This window comes from Diabrotica virgifera, chromosome 5, assembly GCF_917563875.1.
Source record: "Diabrotica virgifera virgifera chromosome 5, PGI_DIABVI_V3a".
Classification (NCBI taxonomy): Eukaryota; Metazoa; Arthropoda; class Insecta; order Coleoptera; family Chrysomelidae; genus Diabrotica; species Diabrotica virgifera.
The window spans coordinates 258,199,219-258,226,730 of record NC_065447.1 but is presented as its reverse complement, the minus strand read 5'-3'; the positions used below and the strand labels follow the sequence as shown (position 1 = coordinate 258,226,730).

Below are 27,512 nucleotides of genomic sequence, written 5' to 3'. Positions count from 1 at the left end.
TTTACAAGCTATCTGAGGTCGGCAGTGTGTCGCATAATTCTATTATGAATTAGATACATTCGTTTCTTGTTCTTGGCTTTCCTTTTCTTCGTCTTCCTATCGATTTCTTTTGTAACATTTTCTTTACTGCCTTTGCATCTTCTTGTCTATGGATATGTTCCAGCCATGACAGTCTTTAACCTCCTCGTTTCTCCAGATTCTCCATATGCCGTCCTCCTGTTGCACCACCGGGCAATATACTTTTCTCAGTATTTTTGATACATTTGAAGGTCCTGAGTTACGCTCCATCTTTTTTGTCATTACCCAGGTTTCACAACTATAGACTACTACGAGTCTAATTAATGTTCTATAGATAGTCATTTTGGTTATTTTCTACTCTTTTACTATCTATTAGAAATTTTCTGCTCTACTTCCTTAAATCTCTTGTGTCTTCGGTTGCTTTTCCTACTTTACTACTCTAGTATCCCATATAAATTTCTTGCTCTACACCCTTAATAGTTTTAAAAAGAAAATAACATCAAAAGTTTTGTTAGGTATATTTAAATAAAATAAAATTATTTATAATTAACAAAAAATTACGTAGTTAAGAACTAAAATTATTGATGAGTATTAAATTTATAAGTCGTATGATTCGTCTTTTCGTACTTTAAATAAGATCTTGTAGATAACCCCAGCGAGACCTCCTCCAAGCAGAGGACCAACCCAGTAGATCTACAAAATAAAAAAAATTATTCATTAAATAAATTCAAAGTCAATATAAAAAAAGTCACGATAACATCCCAGGCAACCAAGTGACGTCAAGAACGTCGAGAAAATGTCAGTTTTTGGTTGAATATATACACGTGTTTGAAGATTACGTCGTATAAACGTCTTTTGTAGGTGATTTTAAATACGTAAGATTAATAACGTTAAAATACGTCTAAAAACACGTTTTCATTTCAGACAGCTTAAGTCTGACGTCACAAAATTGGGAGGAGCTTAAAAACTTAATGCTTATGACTCCAAACCATTTCCATAAGAAGTTTTTCAGTTATTGTTTACGTGATTTTTGTGGTAAAATAAGACTTTTCATTTAGATATTTAGTTGAAGAAACGTGTTAATTAAGAGATTTTCATTCGTTTTTCTCAAGTGAGTTAGTTTAATGCAATAGTTCTTCTTGAAAACTGTTTGAGGTTATGTTTTAATTTGTTTGGTGTTTATGTTCTGTTAATGAACTAATTATGTGTTAATTTGTTAATAAATTATTTATTAGTTTATATGTTGTTTCAATTTTGACACAGTAAGTATATATAAAAAGTGAAAATTTTATATAGGTATGTTGCATTGAGTGTATTGTAATTCGATACATTTTAGAGAGTCTTCCATTTGGTTTTACTTTTAGCTTATGAGCTAAATTTAAAATGATTAAATGAAAAATTGCAATACCAACAATGCCCATACGAATAATTATTGTGTATCTTTAAAACCACAAAATGAAAAATAATCTAAAAAACGACAAAAAACTACGTTTTTGAAATCACGTATTTAAAACGTAATAAAAATGACGTCAATTATGGTGGGACAGATTCACGTGACTTTCGACGTCGAAAAACCGTGATAAACTGACGTGGTTTGGTGATAATTATGACGTCTTTTCAACGTTTTGTAAACGTTATTTGGTTGCCTGGGATACAAAATGTATCAAAAATAATTACACTTTTATAAAATTGAACATTTTATAATAAAACCTTTTTATTATTTATAGGAAATAATATAAAACAATTTAACGATAAACGATTTAAGGATAAAATGCTTAAAATTCCAAAAATTACACTCTAATAAAAATAGTTATTTATGAAACAGATCGTGCAGTATTCGATATTTAGAGCACGAGCGAAAACGGAGCGAGTGCTATAAATCGCGTAAGTTCGCAAAAAGTACTTTACGCACAGTTTCATACAATATTTTATCTATAATAAACAAATATAAAAAATGTAACTCTTCGTCACTGGAATTCATTTCTATTCTACGATTTTTAGAACTTTGACATTTAAAAATCCTAACTACTTTCAAACCACACAACTGTCAAAAATTTTGTTGTAAGTCATTGCTGATATTGTCATCACCATGACAACGCGAAAGTTAAGGATATTTGATTATATGAAAGTGTGCCAAAAACCCATTGAAAGTGTGCGAAGAAGTAAATCCCATTTAAAATACATTGTTACTTTATGCACACTTTAAACTCTTCACGCACTGCTATCTATAATGACAGTTTTCACAAACTAAAAACTTATACATAATATGACATAGAGTAAATATAAAGTACTTTATAAAGTAACTCTCTATGTCGTATTATGTATAAGTTTTTAGTTTGTGAAAACTGTCATTATAGATAGCAGTGAGTGAAGGATTTAAAGTGTGCGTGAAGTAACAATGTGTTTTAAATGGGATTTACTTTTTCGCACTGTTTTTAACTTTCGAGTTGTCATGGTGACAATCCTTAACTTTCGCGTTGTCATGGTGATGACAATATGAGCAATGAATTACAACAAAAGTTTTAACAGTTTTGTGGTTTGACAGTAGTTAGAATTTTTAAATGTCAAAGTTCTAAAAATTGTAGAATAGAAACGAATTCCACTGACGAAGAGTTACAGCTTTTTTTATTTGTTTATCGTAGATAAAATATTGTATGAAACTGTGCGTGAAGTACTTTTTGCGAACTTACGCAATTTATAGCACTCGCTCCGTTGTCGCTCGTGCTCTAAAAATTGCGTGCGTTCGCAAAAAGCATACTTCACGAACTGTTTCATAAATAAATATTTTATAATATCAAGGTTTTGTTATTGTACATTGTACATGTACATATGTAGGACACAACATGACAAAATATGAATTTTTATTGGATGTATTAACTGTTATTTATAAGTATGATTCTAAAAATTACACTAGTATAAAATAGTATTTTTTATCATACCACGGTTGTTTAAAATGGTATATATAATTTTAAGTATGTAAACTTTTAATTATTTATTAAAACAATTTAAAAAAAGATACGCAACAGCCGGGTTCCAACTGGGGACCTTTCGATGTGCAGTCTAATGCCACTGAGGCACCATCAATTTGTAGATATCGATTTATTAACGTACTTTAAAATATCATTGCATTCGTCACATTTTTAAAATAGTTTGAAATTAAAAAAAATCGATTTATCCATACAGTGTGATTGGTCAGTGGGGTTAAAGCTTTGTAGATCCGTTATAAGTAATAGATAGTAATAAAAGTTAATAACAAAAATTGTAGCCAACTTTGATTACAGATTGATAATCAGTAACCGTAAATTGTAAGTTTTAGACAATTATTCAGCCATGGCTTACTTAAAATTTGGAAAGATTTAGACCCGTAATTATTAATAATTTTGCTCTGAAAAATGAAAATATCTCGAAAGCTAATAAATTTACACATAGGGAATGTTATACAAAAATTATAGTATAGTAATGGTACTTTTCGATAATGATATAAAATACAGGGAATCTATTTAAAATTACTGAGAAAATAATGTACTTGCGTTTTGACTCACCCTGTATTCAATATAAAGAAAATTAGCAAAACAAACATTTACGAAAATTTTGACAATAAATAAAAAAATATGACGTCAATAAACCATTGAAATTGTGCTTGCTTTTATTTATACATGTAGTTAAACTTGTTACGATTTTCATAGAAAATTGGTTATAACTTTGTAAATACCCCGTATAATATACCAAACCTTTATATTTTTGTAATCTAAAAGTTACAAAGTTTTCGAATATAAAATAAAATACAGGGTGTTCTATTTAAAATAACATAAGTTTGGTCTGCCACTATGTTATCGAACACCCTGTAACATTTTAACTAATTTTGTAATATAAAGCTCAAAGTTCGCTATAATTTTTGTTATTAAGTTTTATCGCTATACATTACTATACCGGATCTACGGAGCTTCACCCCCCTATATAATTAATCACCCTGTATAATAGCAGTTAAATATTGCATTGTTAGCTAGTTCTAAGCTATCCTGAAAATTTTAGGTGTCTAGGTAGCCTAGAACTATTTTTAAAATGGATTACAAAATTTGCGGAGTCCGTGACACCAACCAAGCCAAGTATATAAAAAGATTTTAATAACAATATTTCTTGACTGTCCCTAATTTCAGTCCAAGATTATTAAAAACCTCAACTTACCCAGTGATGATGCCAATGGTTCATGATTACAGCTGGTCCAAAGGAACGAGCGGGGTTGATACTTGATCCCGTGTATGGAATCTGCAAAAAAATTATAATATAATAATAATATAATAATAATGAGTTTATTTGTAGCAACTAACAACATAATAAATAAACCCAGTTTCCCACTGAAGTTGTTAGTCATATAGACTACAACTTGTGCGTGAGGGTTAAATTTTGATTAAGCATATTAAATAACATTAATTTATCTTAACAAAAAGGAATAAAATATAGTCTTATATGGGATTCTTCTGACGAACTTCGTTTTCTATGAGAATTATAATGATTTTTTGAAGGAGTTTTATCCATTTTTACCGTAATTTTCACAATTTAAACATTTATAAGTGAAATTTCTAATAAATTATTATTTATGTAATTATTGTATTTTGGTCTTCCGCTAACAACCCTCCTTGGTTGATGCGATAATAAATAAGAAAAAACTTTTAATTCAAAATCCGATAAGGTAATGAAATTTAAAAAAAAATTTGAAGAAATTTGAAAGAATTGAAGAAACTTTTATAAAAAGTAATCACAAAACGTTTTCGATATAAAATATCATCTATGATTTGATGTAGCCCTTGAAGGGATTTTAATAAAATTACTTTTATAAAGGATCTTTTCAATAAAATTTTTGTAATTAATGGTTTACAGCCAGCTACAGGAAAAATATTTTGATTAACTATTTAGATATATTATAAATTTATTTATTATACAAATATTTTCTTGTGGATTTTGAAATAAATTTACTTTATCCATTTTTGTATAGTAAAATAGTCAATATCAAGTACTTACTCCAGTCAAATGGCAAGCGACTGCAGCTAATCCAATAGCCAAAGGACCAGATCCCTTCAAGTCTTTTCGGTAGGCATCGCAAACTCCTTGGATGACAAGTAGGAACATGAACGTCAAAGCAGCTTCCATAACCATTCCTTGTACGTCAGATAAGCTATCGTGGGTATCGGTGAGTCCAAAGGCTCCAACTTTAGAGTCAGGAACAACCAACTAAAGAAGTAATAGAGATATATTTAGTATTTGATCAGCAGCAACATAAGAAGAACTAAACTGATAAATTAAGCGATAATATTCTGGTTAAAAATCTGACTAAAAAAAACTCTTTGAGTTACGCCAGGTTATACTTTTCAGTACTTTTAGTCCAGAAAGCCACTGCGCATCCGCTAGGAAAAATATTCTGATTCTGATTTTTTACACAATCTTACTCAAAAAGGACCCCTTTTAACAAATTTGCATGTTGCCAGGACCAAAAGTGGGTCAAAAAATTTTTAAACGTTTTTTTTTTGTTTTTTTCCTAAAATTATTTTTTTTTTTGGATGGAACAAAGTTTTTCTAGGTTTTTTGGATCATTCCAAACAGAAAAGGTCTTCAATGATATTTCTCTAAAGTTGATAGTTTTTGACATATAAGCGATTAAAAATTGAAAAATTGCGAAATTGGCCATTTTTAACCCTCAGAAACTATTGGAAAAACTGAAAATTTGAATGTTGCCAAGGTAATTAGATATTCTTTACACATCTATTGATGAAATCCCGAAGAGTTTTTTGCAATACAATATTTAAAACTCCTTTGTTTTTTAATTGCTAATCAAGCGTACGAGACACTATTTTCCACCGACAGTATGGAGCAAATGAAAGGAATAAATTCGTTATTTCGTAAATCGGCGACAAGGAAAAATCCCGAAACAGGTCGATTTTTATTTTTAAATTATGATATTGTGGCATATATGGTATACTAGTGACGTCATCCATCTGGGCGTGATAACGTAATCAATGATTTTTTTAAATGAGAATAGGGGTCGTGTGCTAGCTCATTTGAAAGGTTCTTCAATTCTCTATTCAGTAATATAAACATTTATATAATTTTTTATACAGGTTGTCCTTCTACTTCTTTTTTGTCAAATAATTTAATTTAATAAAAATTTTTTTGGACACCCTTTATAAATAATTATGTAAATGTTTACATTATTGAATAGAGAATTGAAGAACCTTTCAAATGAGCTACCACACGACCCCTATTCACATTTAAAAAATTCATCGATTACGTCATCACGCTCAGACGGATGACGTCACTAGTATACCATATATGCCACAATATCATAACTTAAAAATAAAAATCGACCTGTGTCGGGTTTTTTTCCTTAAAGCCGCCTGTTTCTAATTCCTTTCATTTGCACCGTACTGTATACACATGCAACGGTGGAAAATAGTGTCGCGCACGCGTGATTAGAAATTAAAAAACAAAGGAGTTTTGAACACTGTATTGAAAAAATTCTTCGGGATTTCATCTATCGATGTTTAAAGAATATCTACCTACCTTGGCAACATTAAAATTTTAAGTTTTTCTCATAGTTCTTGAACGTTAAAAATTTCCGATTTCTCAATTTTTCCATTTTTAATCGCTTATATGTCAAAAACTATCAACTTTAGTGAAAAGTTACGAAAGACCTTTTCTATTTGGAATGACCAAAAAAACCTAAAAAAAAATTGTTCCATGCAAGAAAAATAATTTTCGGAATAAAACAAAAAAACGTTTAAAAAATTTTTGATCCACTTTTGGTCCTGGCAACATGCAAATTTGTTAAAAGGGGTCCTTTTTGAGTAAGATTGTGCAAAAAATCCGAATCAGAATATTTTTCCTAGCGGATGCGCAGTGGCTTTCTGGACTATTTTGAAAAAATCAATTAAAACCGTAAAGATATGGGGTATTTTTGAAAAGGTAGTTGAAGGACCTTTAAAATGAAATATCATTCAACCCCCCTTTCCATTAAAGATTTTGGGGGTTGCGTCCGCCTTCGCTAAAGGATTGATGTAATTTAGTTGAAAATTGGTCTAAAAACGTCCCATTCACGAATAAATTTGACGTATTTTTGCATATTTCTAGATTTTCTATAAGAACCAAATTATAGAGGGTGGTACCTTTTCAAATTGACACATTGTAATAAGAGTGGTTTTATTTATATACATTCAAAATAAAGAGTAACAGATTACTTACCTTCAATAAACCAGATCCTCCAATAGCTCCAATACATTGAACAACTAAGTAACACAAGCCTTTAACGATCTTAACATCTCCAGTACAAACAAAGCTGAAAGTGACGGCAGGATTAATGTGGCCTCCACTAACATGAGCTATCGCCTACAAAGAAAAAACTCATAATCTAATAGTGTTATTGTTTAGTATAATTATATATTTTCAATTTTAAACTAATTTTCTGATCCGCTTATGTTTATTATGATGTTTATTAATGCCATATTGCCCATTTTGCTGAGATCTAACTCTTGGTGAAACATGATAAACGTGTTCTCCAATTATTATACATTCATATTTATCACATCTAGATTGGATGAATGAAGAAGGCGAAGGAACTAATAGACCCGAAACACATCGAGAAGGGTACATGAATGGACTATCTGAAGAAGTTATATACAGAAGAACAACAAATGACGTAGGGACTACAAACACCAGAAATTAAACGAAGAAGTTTACATAAGCAATCATGTACAAAAAACACTTAAAAAGCTAAAGAAGAAAAAACTGCAAATAAAGGTGGGTTATCAAATTCTTGAAATATGGTGGAGCGGCAAGTTTATCTTATTATTCAATAAGAGTGATAAAGACAATATTATTATTCAATAAGAGTGATAAAAACAAGCAAAATAACTACAGAGGTATCAATTTGCCAAAGACTACCTTAAAACACCATTGACACCAGAGAGTAAGAACATTTACACCAGAGACATACAAATAATATTAAATCTGTACTGGAATCAGCGAGCTAATATAAAAATAGAAGACCAAACATCGGACGAAATAGAAATACGTAGAGGGGTACGACAGGGTTGTATATTGTCACCGCTCTTGTTTAATATCTACAGCGAACAAATATGCCAAGAAGCTCTCTCATATGCAAACGAAGGGATAATAGTCAATGGAGAGGTTATCAATAACATTCGATATGCTGACGATACTGTGATAATGGCAAGAACAGCGGAAGATCTACAACATCTAGTTGAAAGTATGAATGAGACATGTAATAACTACAGCATAAGGATGAACGTCAAAAAAACCAAATATATGACCTTCAGTAAGAATCCAATAAATGACACTAGTATCACAATAAACGGTACCCAACTTGAAAAAGTAAACGAATACAAATACTTGGGAACCCTTATCAATAAAACAGGTGGCCAAAATCACGAGATAAAAAGACGTATTGAAATTGCCAGGTCTACTTTTATAAAAATGAAAAAATTATTTTGTAATCGTGATATTAGTATTCATCTACGAACTAGAATGTTAAAATGCTATGTATTCAGTACTTTGCTCTACGGTGTTGAGTCATGGACTCTTAAACAGAGGAATATTAAAAATCTTGAAAGCTTTGAGATGTGGTGCTACCGCCGTATACTAAGAATAAGTTGGGTGGATAAAATTACCAATGAAGAAGTAATGCGCAGAATAAATACCGAGCCAGAAGTTCTACTGAACATAAAAAAAGAGAAAACTTGAATACTTAGGCCACCTGATAAGGGGACAAAAGTGCACATTCCTACAAAATATAATGCAAGGAAAAATCCAAGGACGAAGAAATCCAGGCCGTAGAAGAATGTCCTGGATGAGAAATTTGAGAGAGTGGTTTGGCTGTACCACTAACGAATTGTTCAAAACAGCAGTAAATAAAATTAGAATCGCCCTAATGATATCCAATCTCCTATAGGAGAGGCACTCAAAGAAGAAGAAGACCTTAAAACTTACAGCTAAAATTTTGCCATATCGAATAAATCAGCTTATACACTTAGTTATCAGATGAGCAACAAGGTTTTCATTGGCCATAAAACAGCTTATAGATGAAGCATTATACTACAACAGACCCGCATTCTTATGTTTCATCGACTTAACGAAGGCATTTGACAAAGTAAGAATTAATAACATAAGAACAGTTGAATTGGACTTTATCCTTTATTGGACTTTATACAAATTACCAGAGAGGATAGATAAGAACAGATGAAATATGGAACAGATGAAATATGGAACAGATGGGAAGTAGAATGCTAAACTAGAAAAAAGGTGGAAAATAGAGCCCTGCAGTGGTATGGGCGTGTATTGAATATTGGACTGGGATACGTCGGGAAAAAGATGGAGAGGAAGGACTGCTGTGAGATGTAAAACTTACATAGGCAATGCTATGATAGATAGAGACCTCAGAGAAGGTGAATGGGAGAATAGACTGCTGTGGAGGATGAAAACGGCGAACCCATAATGGGAAAAAACCGAAGAAGAAGAAGCAGAAGAATTAAAAATGTAATGCATCTCCTCTGGAATAAAGAGATCCCGTTGGATATTATAAACACTATTGAAAACCAAAGCAATAAGATGGAACTCAGAATGGGTGGACAACTTGCGGAACCTATAGATACAGGCAATGGAATAAAACAGGGGGATCCACTTAGCCCGTTGCTATTCAATATATACAATGAGTAGACAATTAGTATACAATTGATAATTAAATATAAATGAAATTTTAAACTTTACATTTCTAGTAGGAAGTGAATTAATCAGGAATCTTAGCTGCCAAGGTAATTCATATTTAAGCCACTTTATGCCTAATAATACATTATAACATTTTTAGCACCTTGAAGGTGTTAATTGTGTTAACTTAATTTTTTTAGCAAATTAGCTCCATTTTAAAGAGAATGTTATATATTTATTTAATAATATCTTAAAACCAACATACACAGGAATCTTAATTTTTTTATTAAATGTGATAATCTGTCGTGAGTGAAGATATTTTGTTAATTTTTGTATCAACATGAACTCAAGGTCTGTTTATTTTTTTGGGTTTTAAAGTATGTTCTATTTCATGAGTGCATTGGTTAAATGAGTAATATGTGTGTCTACCAATCTAGTTTGATTAGATTTCCCCAAAGTCGGCTGAGAGAACTTCTTACAGCTAACCCTAAACAGCAGTTTCTATTCTTCTTTAAGCGCCATCTCCGCTACGAAGGTTGGCAATCATCATGGCTATTTTGACCTTCGAGGCAGCTGCTCTGACCAGTTGCCTTGAGCTGCAACCAAACCATTCTCTCAGGTTCATCAAACAGGACACACGTCTCCTTTCTACGCTTCGCCTACCTTCTATTTTTTCTTAAAATATGAGTCTCAAGATGTTATATCATCTCCCTACGGGATACATTATGACTATTTTCCATTCATTTGATTTCTTTTGTTGGAATAGGCATAAGATCCCGGTGATCTTCCAGTTTTCACACTTTTTATACAACTCTTTAGCTCTTCCATATCTGTGGGTATGAGTTAATCTACCTCGATTTTTTCTTCTTCTTCAGCATCGTTCATTAAAAACAACTGTTCTCTAACTGTTTTCGCCGAAAAGTTATTTACACAAGCATTTGAAAACTGCACACAGGGGATCAAGATAAATGGATAAAATACAAATAAAATCCGTTTCCTCGTTTGTTATTTTGGTGACCATTGCTGCTACTGTCTCCGTTGACTCTACAGGCTGTCTGTCAAATTCTTCATTTAATAAGTTGTCAAAGTACTTTCTCCATCTCTTTTTGACATCCCTTTCGTGAACTAGTATTTTATTATTTTCATCTAGATGTATCCGAGATGAAAATAATAAAATACTAGTTCACGAAAGGGATGTCAAAACGAGATGGAGAAAGTACTTTGACAGCTTATTAAATAAGAATTTGACAGAAAGCCTGTAGAGTCAACGGAGACAGTAGCAGCAATGGTCACCAAAATAACAAAAGAGGAAGTGGCTCAAGCGCTTCAAAAAATAAAGAAAGGAAAAGCGGTAGGACCAGATGATATTCCTGGGGAAGTATGGAGAGCATTGGGAGAGACAGGAACAAGGTGGGTAGCAGGTCTATTTAATAGAATTATGAAAGTTGGACAAATGCCAGACGAATGGAGAAGCAGTATACTGGTACCTGTTTACAAAAACAAGGGAGATATACAACAATGTACAAACTACAGGGCTATAAAACTGCTTAGCCACACCATGAAAATATGGGAAATAGTAATTGATAGACGGTTACGTGACGAGACCGAAATATCCGAGAATCAATTTGGCTTTATGCAGGGTAGATCAACAACAGATGCAATTTTCATTATAAGGCAGTTGATGGAAAAATACAGGAGTAAAGAAACAAACGCTCATATGGTATCCATTGATCTTGAGAAAGCACATGATAGAGTTCCTCGAGAGATTTTGTGATGGGCACTCAATAAGAAAGGAGTCCCTGTTGAATATGTAAAGATTGTGAGGGATATGTATGAGGGAGTAACGACTAGTGTTAGGACAGGTGTGGCAGAGACTGACAAATTTCATGTGAAAGTAGGATTGCACCAAGGCTCTGTGCTTAGTCCGTATTTATTCTCATTAGTTTCTACAGGGTAACATTCCATGGTGCTTAATGTATGCTGATGATGACGTGTTAGTAGGAAATAGTGAAAGAGACAGAACAAAAACTGGAAAAGTGGAGACAAGCTCTGGAGGAAAAAGGTTTAAAATTTAATAGGACAAAAACAGAGTATTTGGAATGTTCATTTAAAGATGGAGTTACTACAAATAAAATGGTATCTTTGGATGGTGAAATGATTGTGCAAAGCAATAGTTTTAAGTACCTAGGATCGTTATTACAGAGTAATGGAGAAATAGATGGAGATGCATGCAGTAGAATTAGGGCTGGATGGATGAAGTGGAAAGAAGCGAGTGGTGTGTTGTGTGACAGAAAAATTCCAATGAAGCTGAAGGGAGAATTCTATAAAACAGCCATAAGACCGGCTATGATGTACGGAACTGAATGTTGGGCAGTGAAAAAGAAAGAGGAACAACGAATGCATGTGGCGGAAATGAGAATGCTTAGATGGATGAGTGGAGTGAGAAAGAAGGATAAAATTAGAAATGAGTATATTAGGGGAAGTCTAGGTGTGGCACCAATTGATGCCAAAATGAGAGAGCATAGGTTAAAATGGCTTGGTCATGTTCAACGCCGAGACGTTAATCACCCAATACGAAGAATAGCTGAAGTGCAGATTCCTGGAAGGAGTAGGAGAGGAAGACCAAAGAAGACCTGGGGGGAGACGATAAGGCAGGACATGTTGGTAAAGGGGATTAACATTGATATGACCCAAGATAGAATTGTGTGGAGAAATGCAATTAGAGAAGCCGACGCCGCATAGGGATAAGGCAAAGAGAATGATGACAAATAAAATCCGCTATGCCGACGATAGTCAATATCGCTGAAAGCGAGAAAGACCTGCAGACACTACTAACCACATTTTGTGATACTGAAAAACAGTTTCGTTTAACACTAAACCTACACTCAGACGAGCGACAGTTACAGCGCTGTAAGAGCATTAAACGCTTCTTTTATTTCGTTTGTAGTTATTTCATGCAGTCTGCATGTCTATTTCATTTAGCTCAAATTCGGGTGTAGTTTCCTTCAGTAGTATTTTGTAGTAATCTTCCCATTCTTTGGTACTTATATTAAATTTAAATTACTCTGCCCTTTTTATTTTGTTTTCTTATATTTTTTATCGTTTTCCACGCTTCTTTTACTTTGGATCCGCCTATGTATGTAGACGACAAATATCCTGGTTGAAAAAGATTAGCTAGTGGACCGGGTTAAACACACAGAAGCTTTTAAGGAAAACGGAAGATGAAGACGAATTTGCAAGGGTTATAGGTTATAGTCAACCTACATTAGTGGGGTCGGCACTAGAAGAAGAAGAACAAGCAACAATCATTAAATATTAGCTCAATCCTCACGAGTACGATTTTTAAACGGTCGCCGCGAGGCCTGTGATTACAGTCGCGTATTTTTAATTTATTGATAATAAATTTGATAACCCATATAAGATTCCAAAAGCAAACAATATCTTGATTTATATCACACGCTTGTTAACCTTTTTATTTCTTTATTATTTGCACAAGTACTTACACGGCAAATGATTATAGTATAATTAACAATTAAGAGCATGACAGGAGTTAATAAAAAGTTATGACGCTTTTATTGGCGCTTCCCTTACGTATACGGGTCGGTTATGTAAACGTAAATAACGACGAATGATAGGTATATGTTATACGACTGGGATTAAAAATAATCTTGTGTCAATATTATAGATTTGCCTATATTTTTTATATGATTTTATGAGCTGGAAGTTTTGATTTGACTTATTACTAACAAACATCAATAAATGCTACAGCGGGATAAAATGGTAAAATCTGCAGTCGGCTGTATTTTTATTTGGGATTAGGCACTCGAAAGTACATATTTAAAACCCCCTTAGTAAATTTTCAGTTCCCTAGATCCCCTAAAAAAATTTATTTTTTTCCAAAAAAAAATTCCTGGGCGATCTTTTACTGTAAAAATCTGAAAAAATGCATAAATATTCGTTCTAATACCCACAGACATCATGCTTTTTTCATATTTTATAGATCAAAATTGAGCTCAGGAAAAATATTTGAATTATTCAAAAAAAAACTTAGGTTATGTCGGTAATTTTTGGAAAACTTATAAATATTTATTCTTCGTGTATTTTGTTTCCTTCTAATTAGTTACTTTTAATGGGAAATAAGCCACAATTTTACCAAAAAAATGATTTAATTAACGTTTCGAAGCCCAAATCGGGTTTCGTTGTAAAAATACAAAATACTACTGATTTTTGATATATAAATACTACTGTATTTTGACAACGAAACCTGATTTGGGCTTCGAAACGTTAATTAAATCATTTTTTTGGTAAAATTGTGGCTTATTTCCCATTAAAAGTAACTGATTATAAAAATGCCACAAGAAAATAGCTTTAAAACAACATTGTTTCCTTCTACTGAATGGCGGGGTTAGATTTGCCATTTTCTCTTCGGAACATTCTCGAAATTAAAAAAAATCAATTTTTGGCGTTCTTTCCATGTTTTCAGCACGTAAACTCAACTGTACGCTAATAAATAATGTTTTTTGATATTTTTTTTGTTATTTATAATAGCAGAATAAGGTTTGCCGTTTTTAAACCAGAACATTCTCAAAAAATGAGGAACCCTCTTTTTTCACATTGTTTTCCCATATTTCTAGCACTGTATGTGAATGAAACTTTTTCATCAATTTTTTCCGTTTTTTTTTCAACAGCAGGGTCATGTTGGCCATGTTCAGACCATAACATACTCTAAATTCAAAAAAAAATAATGAAATTAATATAATTATTTTAATAATGTAATCCGTATGATAATATTTAATCAACATCAACACTCGAACTAATATTTTTGTCACATTTAAATGTGCGTCAAATATAAAAAAAATCGCCGAAAAGTGGATTTTTTACACATTTAAAGTATATTTCGTTCTAAAAATGGCCAACATGCTATTCGAATAAATGGAAAAATTATTCATTCGCATGCAGTTTAGGTTATGTACTAAAAACCTGGAATAAAATATCAAAAAATAGTGTTTGTCGTATTTTCAGCATGTTCTAGTCTGAAAATGGTAAAACTGATCCCGATATTAGAAATAACAAAAAAAATTACCAAAAATTGCTATTTATTGACATGCTAAAAGCATGGCGGAAAACAACAAAAAAAACCCAGGTTTTTCAAATTTCGATGTTCCGAAAAGAAAATGGCAAAAAAGAACGGAAAAAAGCACACGAAAAGGAATTATTTAGAAGTTTGCCAAAAAATATCTGCGTACCTAACCTAATTTTTTTTTAAATTCAAATATTTTTATTGAGCTTAATTTTGATCTAAAAAATATAAAAAAAAACAGTTTGTGGGAATGAAACTGTATGCTCGTGAATTTATTCAGATTGTTTAAAGTAAAGGATCGCTCAGGATTTTTTTTTTTTTTAAACACATTTTTTGCTAGAGCGGTCCCCTGGGGCGACCTATGGAACAAAAAATTTGGTTAGAGTGTTTTAAATATGTACATTCGAGTGCCCAATTGCAAATAAGAATTCAGCCGAGAAAAAAGAGAGAGAGAGAGAGAGAGAGACAGACAGACAGACAGAGAGCGCTTCTGAAGATTGTTATTCAAATATAATAAGAAAAATTGATAATCAATCATTATAGCACAAATAAAAATATAATAAATGTTCTTACCTGAACAACAGTGGCTATCGTCAGACCAAACGCGAAGGAAATTTTAATAATTGCCCCACCATCTCCTTCGATCATATTTATACAGGAACCGCATCCTATGAATACCAGGAGGAATGTTCCTAGGCATTCGGCGAGAAGTGCCTTCCAGATGTTCTTGTTTTTTGTGAACTCGCTCACACCAAGAATTCCATCGTCAGATTCATCTGTAAGAAAACAATATTATTAGTAATGTGATGAGAGAGACGGCTTTTCTTTTTCGATTTCGATTTTTTTTATATTGTGAAGCTATGCTTTTATACTGGTGTTGTTTTAATTGTCCTCTCTATACTAAATTTACAATCAAGATGCAGTAGAAATAAACAAACCAAGACACGTTAAATGCTACTAGGAGCACATCATGATTTGGGATTTACAATGTATATACATTGTAAATTATGATTTGGGAGTGCTCCTAGTCGCATTTAACGTGTCTTGGTTTATTTATTTCTACTGCATCTTGTTTGTAAATTTAGTATAGTAAATGTAGAACAGATCGTCACAACACGAGATAGGTAGACGACGATTTACTCGACAAGGGGAGCCGTTATACAACAGTTAAAAAGTCCATTTACTCGACGAGGGGAGTCATACATAACTCCGCGTTATAAAACACGTACACATTAAATTTTGTAAATAAAATATTTATTATAGCATTAATTCCTTTTGATTTTATAAATGTTAAATTAAAAAATATTTATCACCTGTTAAAGATAAACATAGTAGTGATGATAGTGCTAAAAAACACGTGGTAAATGATGACTCAAATGAACAGGAGTCTAAACTATGAGTAAATTGAATATTTTCAACAATTTAAATGAAGAATATTATCAAAAATGGTCATAATTCCTTATTTTTAGTTAAAATTTCTATATTAAATAAAAAACAGTTATTATGTACTTATTATGTACAAATTTACTGTTCACACGCTTATATTTTCAACAATTTTAATAGCAAAATTATCAAAACTGGCCATCATTTCTTATTTTGAGTTATATTAAAATTTTATGTACCTACTAAACCTAAAAACCAACCAATTATTATTAGTTGCAAAATTATTGTTTATAAACTTATGTTTTCAAAAATTTTAATGGGAAAATTATCAAAACTAGATATAGTTTATTATTTTAAGAATTTTAGGTAATAAATCTAAACATAATATGAAGCTTCACGCTAGTCTACAGTACCGACTACTGTACTACATTTTTTGGGGGGTGGTATTAAAAGTGTATCTGTCATCCAGTCCTTTTTATATGTCTCGTTTTTTAAAGATGTTTCAATGATGGTGTTATAATACAATAATACCTTATTTTATTTATTTAACTCAACATGCCTTGAAGGCCTAGGGCTGAAAAATTTAATGTTTCCTTACAGTTATTATTACAGATATAATACTACATATACTATACTGCTATACTATACACAAAATTACATTTTTATTTTATATGAAATATGATTTATGGTAGGTGAGCCCAAACGGGGATTTTTGCAGTTACTCGAGGCGTCAGATTATCACGGGGGGAGAAACCTTATACCCTGTAAATGTACCTCTACCATATATTGGCTCTTAATACAGGGGAGTTCGTTAAGGGGGGCCCGAAAAAAAAATTTATCCCGAGAAAAACTCGAAATCGTCAGATTAAGATAAGGTAAGTACATGCAAAAGAATGTATATTTCAAAAGTCTGACGATTTGAGCGGGGCGTATGGAAATGGGTGCGTCACAAAATTTCACAAAAAAAAAGCGAATATTTATATGAACCCTGCGGTATTTCCCGAAATGAATATCAGATCGAAAAATTGCAAAATACGGGTATTCAACATTTTTTAAAAATCTATCTAATGGCATCAAACACGACCTTCCACGGAGGTGGGGTGGGGAGACTTGAAAATCTTAAATAGGAGCCCCCAATTTTTATTGCAGATTAGGCCTGATAGCTGTTTTGTAGATTCTACTTTTTGTTTTTCTGGAGATCTTTTTGGATTTCATTGATGCTTGCAATACTCCATACTTTTTGTTTCCTTTTGCCATTCTTGCCTGTATCTCCCCTTCCCTATGTCCATTTTCATCTAAATTTACGCCCAGGTAAGTAAATTCAGAAGCTCTTTTGAACATGCATTTTGAACAATAACCCTGCATCCAGTAAATAATCAACAATGAAAATACGTGCTATTGAAAAGTGCGAGTCAAATCTTTGATAATATAAAGAATTTATTGCAATTTGATTCGCGTGAACGTCACAAAAATGTGAGGAAAGATACAACAATATTCAATTTTCCACACCATAAATATAAATAGCTATTAACCAACTCTACAAATAATTAATTGACTATAGTAATTACAGGCTTCGGGTTTACTCAATTGTAAAATTAATTCTAGAAATGCACTTTAAATTTGTCATTGTCATTGATTCATTAAAAACGATAACATATTTCGCAGTATTCGTTCATATTTTTTATTTTATTCAGGAAAATTGTTTTTATTGTTTTTTAATGCAGGAAATAAGTTATTATGTGGAATTTGTTCTATATGTATTGTAAAGTATTGGCCTTTTTCACGTGACGTATTATATGCATATTGAAAATTATTTTAACAAATTAAGAGAAAAATTAGAGAAGCAAAAGAGCATAAACTCAAAGTTAAATGAAGAAAAATCGAAATATCTCAAACAAAAGTCGACATACTTGGTATTGACAAGAAGGTCAAGGAAATACAGTATGTGGCAAAATAAACAGTACTGATATGCAGTCTATTATAATCCGTAATTTCGGAATATATACAACATCATGGAAGCCCAGATAAAATTGGGCAACAGAATATCGGAACCATTCAGAGTCAATAAAAGCCTACGACAGGAGTGCTGCATATCACCGATACTTTTTAAAATCTATATTGGTAAAGCTCTCCACCAGTGGAAATCGAAATGCAAAGGAATGGGCATACAGGTGCACGATGACACTTGTTTGTATACCCTCCAATTTGCCGATGATCAAGTAATATGTGCAAATGACAAAGAGGATCTCGAGTACATGACACGAAAATTGAATGAGGAATTTGAAAAATGGGGTCTGATAATGAACATGGAAAAGACGGTGTACCTCTGCGTAGGAGAGGAAACTACTGACATGCAACTGAAGAACAATAAAACAATAAAATGATGTGAAGACTGTAGATACCTGGGAATAAATTTTAACAAAGAAGGAAAGGATGATGCAGAGATAAACAGTAGAATAAATGAAACTAGAAAATTACTTAAATCTCTGAATGGAATATTGTGGAGTACTAAAATAGGAAAACAAAGAAAATTGAAAATATATGACACAATAATAAAAGCACACTGCTGTACGGATCTGAAACGTGGCGTCTGAAAGAACATCAAATAAGGAAAATAGAAGCCACAGGAATGGATGCATTAAGAAGAGCAGCTAGAAAAATGAAACTTGATAGGGTTGGAAACAACACAATTAAGGAAGAAATGGGTCTAAAAGAAACTGTGACCGACTGCATAGATAGAAAATAGCTTATATAGTATGGGCATGTTCAAAGAATGCCAGAAGAAAGACTACCAAAGAAAGTAGCAAAATGGATACCACCGGAACACAGGAGACGAGGAAGACCAAAGAAATCGTGGATGGAAGGAGTTCGAAGAGCAATGAGCGAACGAGGATTGACAGAAGTAGATTGTAAAAACTGAGAACTATCCTGAAGCGCCTAACATTAACACGATATTCACATACGTTTTAACAACCGTTAGGAAAGCACTCAGTACGTTTCGACGCATGACAGATACAAATTTGAAATTATAAAAAATCAAAAATAACCTAAGAAAAATAATTGTAGATATTGAACAAATCAAATCAATAACAACAAATAACGAACACCGTAACAGGCTCCGACATCATTTAGAAGAAGTGGAAATAGCAATAATATCTCTTAAAGATGGAAAAGCTTGTGGTCCAGATGAAGTTCAGTCAGAGACTATCAAACTCAGTGGCGTAGCTAGCCCCACAGGGGCCCCATATCAAAGATTGTCGCGGGGCCCTTTTCCACCAATGATATGGCATAGTGCTAAAAAGAATTTCAACAAAAGAAGCAAAAACGCTTGTATAGAATAGAATAGAATAAAATAAAAGATAATGAAATAAAACATGAAATGAAATAAAACAAAACAATACAGGGTGTTTCATTAATAATTGGAAATATTTTAACTGTAGAATCCTGGGCTCAAACCCCAAATCACCTACTCCGAAAATGCTTTATAAGGGAGCTGGAGTTCTTTGAAGATGGTGACTTTTAATCAGTTTTTTTTTAAATACCTCTAGAACATTTCTATTTAGAAAAACTAAAACTGGTACGTCTATTTATCTTCCAGAGATAAGTCGATTTCATAAATTGTGAATTATTAGTACCGGTCATATGCGTCCTCTTTGGGTAGGGCAACGGTTATTTTATCGCATAACTTTTTTTCTTTTTCTTTTAAGCATTTTTGACACTGGATTATTAAATCGTGAGGTATTCTAGTACTAAGAGTTACTCCTACTTTAAGTCGGTAGGATACACCGTCTTCTATTTGAAAATGTTTCGTTTTTTGAATTTGAGCAGAATTTGAAAAAATTTAAAAAAAAAACGGTGTATTTTACCGACCTAAAGCAAGAGTAACTTTTAGTACTAGAATACCTCATAAGTTAATAAGCTAGTGTCAAAAAACTTCCAAATTAAACACACAAAAAATAATGCGATAAAATATCCAATGACCTAGCCAAAACGGACGCATATGATCGGTACTAGAAATTCGCAATTGATGAAATCGATTCATCTCTGGAACAGACGTACCAGTTTTCGTTTTTTGTTTTTGAGTTAAATCTTAATATTTTAGCCCATGAATCTCCAGTTAAATTATTTCCAATTATTAAAGTAACACCCTGTATATTGCAAAATTTACATAAATTGCAAATTGCATAATACACCCTTAGAAACTGATAAGTTCTGCGTATAAAACCCAAATATAGATAATAATAATAAACCTAATAAACTCTAATAAACCAAAGTCTAAAAATAGATTTGAATTGATGAAACTCGTTGTTTAAAAATAGATTCAGTTTTTTCAAGCCAATGTTAAACGGACATAGAAAAATAACGTAAACAAAGAAGCTCTGTACTTTAACTATGAACGAAGGGCAAATACATAGATATACCTTAATACAATTTATAAATAAAGAACAGATTACACGAAAATATACGCAAACAATACATAGTGTTTCAAATATTCAAAGGTAAAGCGATTAGGTACAAATATTGCAATTTGGCATTATACATTATACAATGTCTCACATACAACCAATGGTGAATAGACAATAAAAATTAGCTTGAAAACAAAAACCTCTGTAGTTATAGAAAGGCAAGAGGCAGAAAATAGATAGTACCTGTACATAAATATAATTTATATATACGAGTAGATAAAGCATCCATTTCACGAAAATGTCGATATCCAAACAATATTGTTTGAAATATGTTCAAAGCGTTTTAATAGTGAAATAATTGTAGCATATTTTGTTCCATTTTTTGAATGGAATTTTGTGTCGACAGGCCGCGATGGGGCCCCTGAATGTCGGGGGCCCCGTATAATTGATATGGCTGATACGGCGGTAGCTACGCCCCTGAATCAAACTCGTCAACGAAAACTTCAGGAAAGAATTAACCATCAATTTCAATTAGTTTTACACAGATAATGGTTGATTCCAGCACAATAAGTCTCATGAGTCACTTGAAATTTTATGCCTGCTTCATTGCTTATCAAAAGGTATTTGACAAAGTCCAAGATAACAGAATTATGGAAGTCTGCAAGATAGTGGAATTGACGACAAGGACCTGCGTATCTAGCATACAGAAACGGATTGATGGAATCAATCAAAAATAGATATTGTCACCTCGAATATCTAACGTGTACTCAGAGGTAATTTTTCTAAGAAGCCCTAAAAGAAATGGAAGCAGAAGTGACTAAATGGCGAGCGAGTAATCAATTTTAGATATGCTGATGACACCGTCATTTTTGCCGGCAATACTCAAGGATTACAGCTTTTATTGAACGAAAGAAACCTGAAATATTTTGTTTATATTCATTCAAATGTTAAATAGTAGGCATTGGAGCAATAAAAGTTTTAATTTATTTTTACTTTATATATAAAAATAAGTTACAAACAAAGAGTTTGATTGACATCGATTGTTCTGAATATATTTTATGAGTATCTTATTGTAGCATCATCAAACAAAGAGTAGCAGGTACAAAAATAAAGTTATTGAACTTTTTTGGGAATAACCATTGTATTAAGTATATTATTATAATAGTATTTCATTCACTAAACGCAACCTTGAAACACGCGAACAAAAGTATTAAACAATCTTGGCAATTAAATGAATTAATTTGAATTAACTATCCATATCAACTAAAGACTAAAATATCAGGTTTTTAAAACAGCATTTATGGAGCAAAGTTAAAAAGCTTGTATAACAAAAATATACAAAAAAAAAAGACTAAGCGAGAGGAAATATTTATGAGATTATGAACAAAAGAAGAAAAAAGCTATAATAAAAAGAAAAATAAGAAAGGCAAAAAATGAAACAAGAAATATGACAGCTTAAATTTGCAAAAAGATCAAAGAACTGGCTGAAGTAAAACAGCTAATTTTTGTAAAGGCACATAAATTTCAAAAAATAGAAATTAGGATAAAATTGGCAGCAAGAAATTGTTTGCCGCAACAACTGTTAAAAATCTCTTTCTTGAAAATAGAATAATCAACATTGAATCATATTTCGTAACAGAATAGAATAACCAGCAACAACAAGAAACATAAAAATAATTATTAAAATAATTTTTCATTAAAAAAAGAAGAATCTAACTTAAGATAGTATAGCCCAATTTAACTTGTAGGCTTCTCACATGAATAACTTCAGTAAAACAAACTTATATGTATAAATTTTATATCAACGAATAAATAAATAAAATCCATAAGGAAAAATTTCCTATAGCTGGTTGTATACCATAAATTACAAACATTGAAGAAAAAGATCTTCTGTGTAAGGGGTGTATTTATTTGAAAACCCCAATAAAGGGCAACATTAAAAAACAGAACGTTTTCGCTCTAAAGAGAGCATCATCAGTGTTCTAAGCAAGCTCTACATGCTAAGTCACCAAAAATACATGGGTTAAACCCTTAAAATGCCGATTAAAAGCCTTACATAGGCGTGTTATATATTAAACCCTGGCGATGGGTGAAATTTAAGAAAGACATACCTCAAAGCATCATATGACTATACCACGAGCATGTGGGTGTCAGCTCGCCCACTGACTATACCACCCATATGCTCGTGGTATAGTCATATGAGGCTTTGAGGTATATCTTGTTTAAATTTCACCCACCGCCAGGGTTTAATATATAACACGCCAATGTAAGGATTTTAGTCGGCATTTTAAGGGTTTTAACCCATGTATTTTTGGTGGCTTAGCATGTAGAGCTTGCTTAGAACACTGATGATGCTCTCTTTAGAGCGAAAACGTTCTGTTTTTTAATGTGGCCCTTTATTGGATCTTTTTCTTAAATTTTTGAATAAATAAATAGTTTAGGAAAAGGAGAGGAAATCATTTAGTACACATAAAAATTGGCTGGCATCATTGCAAATTGGCTATGCCTTCTAGATCATAATCATTTATTTAATGGCCATTTTCAAATTCTCCATATTCAAAATAAAGATATTAAGCTATCTTTATTAGTATCCATGGAAATTATTAAATTGAAAAATACAGATACCTATAATTATTCTGACTGACCAACTTGAGGCAAACAACAGCTCCCCACTTCTCAACCTCTTCAGTTAGAGACTTAAAAAGGCAAACACATTGTAAATTATATCACTTGAGAAAGGCACTCTGCCGAAACAGCTGTAGTCACATAGTTATAATAAATTTTGTGGAAGTATAGAAAACAAACGTTTTCAGTGTTTTATTGTTAGATAAAATGAACTTCCATACGGTAAGGGTCGAATCCATCAATTATAATAAGGAAAAGAAATGGGATAAGTGTCTTAAAATTTATTATTTACAGGAAAAGATTGTTGCAAAGACATAATTGGAAGCGAAAACAAGAGACCTATGTTTAAAAATGGATAAAAAATCGTTAAACAAGGATTTTAGTAAAGTGGAAATAAAAAATTAGTTTAGTGTTAAAATAAAAAAAAATAAGTAATAGCACTTGCCTTCAATCACATGTGACATTTTATTCGAAACGACGTTCACGCTCATTTAAAAAAAAACTGCCAGACTGCCACCTACCATCCATCAACTGAGGCTATTAGATACTTGGGTTGATACGATTGTGCGGGAGCACCATTATAAAAATTATCTTGTTTGCAGCCTTAAACTGCTAATCTGGTTTATTTGCAGAATCTCTTTATTAATGTAAATATCGTAATTCAATTAAATGTAGTACTACTTTATTTAAACTGTCGAGAGGCATGCACGCTTTTGCGAAATAATATTTATGATGTTGCTAAATAATGAATTTTTTTGTCTTTCTGTCCTCAAAAAAGACTAAAAAAAGACATTTTAGATAAGCATTCGATAAGCGGTCTTCCTGAATATTCGCGTTAAACTATTTTTTTTTAATATTTAAAAAGGAAATCTCTGTAGTTGGTTTATACCATAGTTATCAAAACTTACTATTGAAGTAACAAACTTCTAATATAGTCCATGTGGTGAGACCGCTCCCGTCTGGAAAAATGTCTGATTCGGTTTCTTTGTGGATTCCTATTCAAAAATGTCCCCTTTAAACAAATCTGAAGGGTGCCGGTCGGAATTTTTAAGCAGAAAATGTTTAAACATTTTTTTTAAACAAATACAAAAGATCACGTTTTTTGCTTCGGAACATATATTTTTAAGTTTTGTGGACAATTATAAATAAAAAAGGTATCTTGTAAATTTTCTCAAAAATTGATAGTTTTCGAGTTATAGGCGATTCAAAATCTGAAAAATACGAAAATACGCATTTTTGAGGCCTAAAAACTCATATAGTTTTTTTGACGTTGCCAGATACTTAAACTGAAGTTTAGACATTCAGCTTCAAGATTCTGAAGAGTGATTTAGTCTAGCCTTAATTTATACCGTTGTTTTTTAATTGTTAAATATGCGTGTTTATCCGATTTTTTTGCCGGTGCGGCGAGCTCTATTTCAAAAATCTCCTATTTTCCTCCGAAAAATATTTTTTCTAGTTTCTTTGGAATATTCTAAATAAAATAAGTTTCTTGACATTTTTCTCAAAAGTTAACAGTTTTAAAGTTATAAGCGATTTAAAATCCAAAAATGCGTTTTTTTTTTGGCATTTTTCGGATTTTAAATCTCTTATAACTTTAAAACTATTAATTTTTGAGAAAAATGTCAAGAAACTTATTTTATTTAGAATATTCCAGAGAATCTAGAAAAAATATTTTTCGGGGGAAAATAGGAGATTTTTGAAATAGGGCTCGCCGCACCGGCCAAAAAATCGGATAAACACGCATATTTAACAATTAAAAACTAACGGTATAAGTTAAGGTTAGACGCAACCACTCTTCAGAATCTTGAAGGTGAATGTTTAATCTTCAATTAAAGTATCTGGCAACCTCAAAAATACCTTGGCCTTTTTAGGCCTTTTTTCAGATTTTAAATCGCGTATAACCCGAAAAATGTCAATTTTTAAGAAAAATTACCAGATACCTTTCTTGTTTAAAATGACCCAAAAAACCTAAAACTATATGTTGCAGAGCAAAAAAACGTAATCTTTTGTATTTCTTTAAAAAAATTGTTTAAACAATTTCTGCCCAAAAATTCCGCCCGGCACCCTTCAGATTTGTTTAAAGGGGACATTTTTTAATAGGAATCCACGAAGAAACCGAATCAGAAATTTTTTTCAGACGGGAGCGGTCTCACCATATGGACTAATATAAAAAATGCTATATTAAATTTTCCGATGTACTTAGACGTTTGCAGTGATGATAGTCTAATATGACCAGAAAATGTTTTGTGGTGAAAAAAATAATATTATTATCTACCAGTTACATTAGAAGTTTGTTACTTTAATAGTAAGATGTTTTTTAATCATTGATAGTATAGTATAATAATTATACTTATACAAGTTTGCTGTTGATATCATCTGACTTTCTTGCCTGAGTAAGTATAGATGATATTTAATTCCTAATTACTAACCTGAACTTCAGCTTCCAAAATGGTCTTCTGAGAGAAATAAAATTCAGCTATATTGTATCAATACCAGGTTTCTTATTATTATTTTTGAAGGAACGTATTAAATTTATATTTGTATTTTCAAGGGCTCCATGAATTTGTCTATCGGCTGAAAAGACTGCACACCTTTCAGCTCTTCTACACTCTTATGATTTAGTAGCTCATCGAAATATTTCTTCCATTTACCTTCATGAGTCAGGATATTTTCCTCTTCATCCTTACCAAATTGTTCCCTTGGTGTACTCTTTTTCTTAGTAGGCTCACATGTCTATAGAAATTTCTGCATTGTTTCTTTGGATTGTTCTTCTTCGTCGCCAACAATTTTCCATCCACTCCTAAATGTAAGTCTCTCCTAATTGCTTCCATCTTTCTCTATCTTGCGCAAATCTAATCTACCGTTCTACCTACCTTCTTTATACAGGTGTCCCCGAAAATAGTGCGTTCCTTAAGAAGGCATAATGTAGAGCAAAAAAGTCTTATAACATTTTTTTCTAAATTGATCCGTTTGACCAAAAAACGAAAATACATTTTGATATGCAAATTGAAGTCTGGCAACAACGCGCAACTCAAAAACCTAAAAATTAAAAAAGTAGGTTTGTATATCAGTTGCATCTGGTCAGGGCCCCCGCAAGGCTGATTGGCGCCCGCGTGCGTGACATATTTTAGCGCCCTTTAAATCTACTATATGTATAAAACTAATAAATATTTTTGAAAAATTTAAACCCAGAATGAAAGACTACATTATTACTGAGACCGAAAGTCCCTGAAAAATTCTATAATGTTTATTTTAATAAGTAAGTTAATAAGTAAGGGGTGAAAACAAAAGAGAAAATTTAGTGTGATTTTTAATAATTGCAAACATTTAATTCAAAAGAAACGTTTTATTTATTTTAATGGACTGTCGGCCCTCGACAATAACATTATCATTCGTTCTGCGTTTAAATTTTTAAAAAATACTTATTAGTTTTCTCAGGATTCGAAAAAAATGAATACTTTTAAAACACATTGAAAATTTTGACAGGCCACATTTTGCGCCTTTTCCCTTAAATTTTTTGCAACATTAATGAAGCACCCTTCATATTAAATTAAAAATATACATTTAAGTAAATAAACAATAATATTTTGTCATTTCAAAGTTTTCAAACAAATTTTATACAGGGTGTCTACATAACTAGGAACCATATGTATGGGAAACTGACATCATTAATTTTACGAGATTATTACTAATGCAACCATCAAATATCAAATTTTATGAATATTATACGAGTGTATGTCAAAAAATATGAATTTCGGTCAAGCGCAAATTACGTTTAGTTTTCACAATATTGAAAAGTTATTATGAAAAGTTGTTCAACATTAAAAACTATGTTTCTGTATGCAATTACATCCTTCTATAAAAATATATTGTGATCTAGAAAGGCACTTTACTTTTGATCGAAACTCATATTTTTTTACATATTATATCTCATATAAAATTGAAAAAATTTGAGAGGATTTGATGGTTGCATCTTAGATTTTAGACTATGCAAAGTTTTTTAGAAAGAACTTTTTATCGTACATTAATTGTACTTTTCAACAATAATGAGATAACTCTTTTATTATTATTAATTAATTAATCAATAACAATAAAAGAGTTATCGCATTATTCGTAATAAATGAAAAGGGTGTTGGGTATCTGTAATTTGAGAAAAAAATTCCAATTAAAAGGATGTAATTGCATATTCAAACATAGTTTTTAATTAATTCCAAACAACTTTTCATAATAATAATTTTCGATATTGTGAAATATAAGGTACACTTGATCGAATTCATATTTTTGATACT

General features: G+C 31.7%; 1 protein-coding gene across 4 annotated transcripts in view; it reads right to left on the bottom strand.

Annotated features, from left to right (window-relative positions):
• Positions 1 to 519: 519 nt before the first annotated feature.
• LOC114324849 (aquaporin AQPAe.a) overlaps positions 520 to 27,512 on the bottom strand; it is a 119,972-nt gene continuing 92,979 nt past the window's right edge. For 3 of the 4 annotated variants that reach the window (XM_050651165.1, XM_028272731.2, XM_028272729.2), the window contains exons 2-6: positions 15,383 to 15,585; positions 7,252 to 7,395; positions 5,038 to 5,247; positions 4,204 to 4,284; positions 520 to 711 (exon numbers count right to left, since the gene is read on the bottom strand). In XM_050651165.1, coding sequence (XP_050507122.1) covers positions 616 to 711; positions 4,204 to 4,284; positions 5,038 to 5,247; positions 7,252 to 7,395; positions 15,383 to 15,585 — 734 coding nt within the window. In that variant the 3' untranslated portion in view covers positions 520 to 615. Of the gene's footprint in view, positions 712 to 4,203; positions 4,285 to 5,037; positions 5,248 to 7,251; positions 7,396 to 15,382; positions 15,586 to 23,668; positions 23,820 to 27,512 lie in introns of those variants that run through there. The other variant, XM_028272730.2, reaches the window with a different exon arrangement.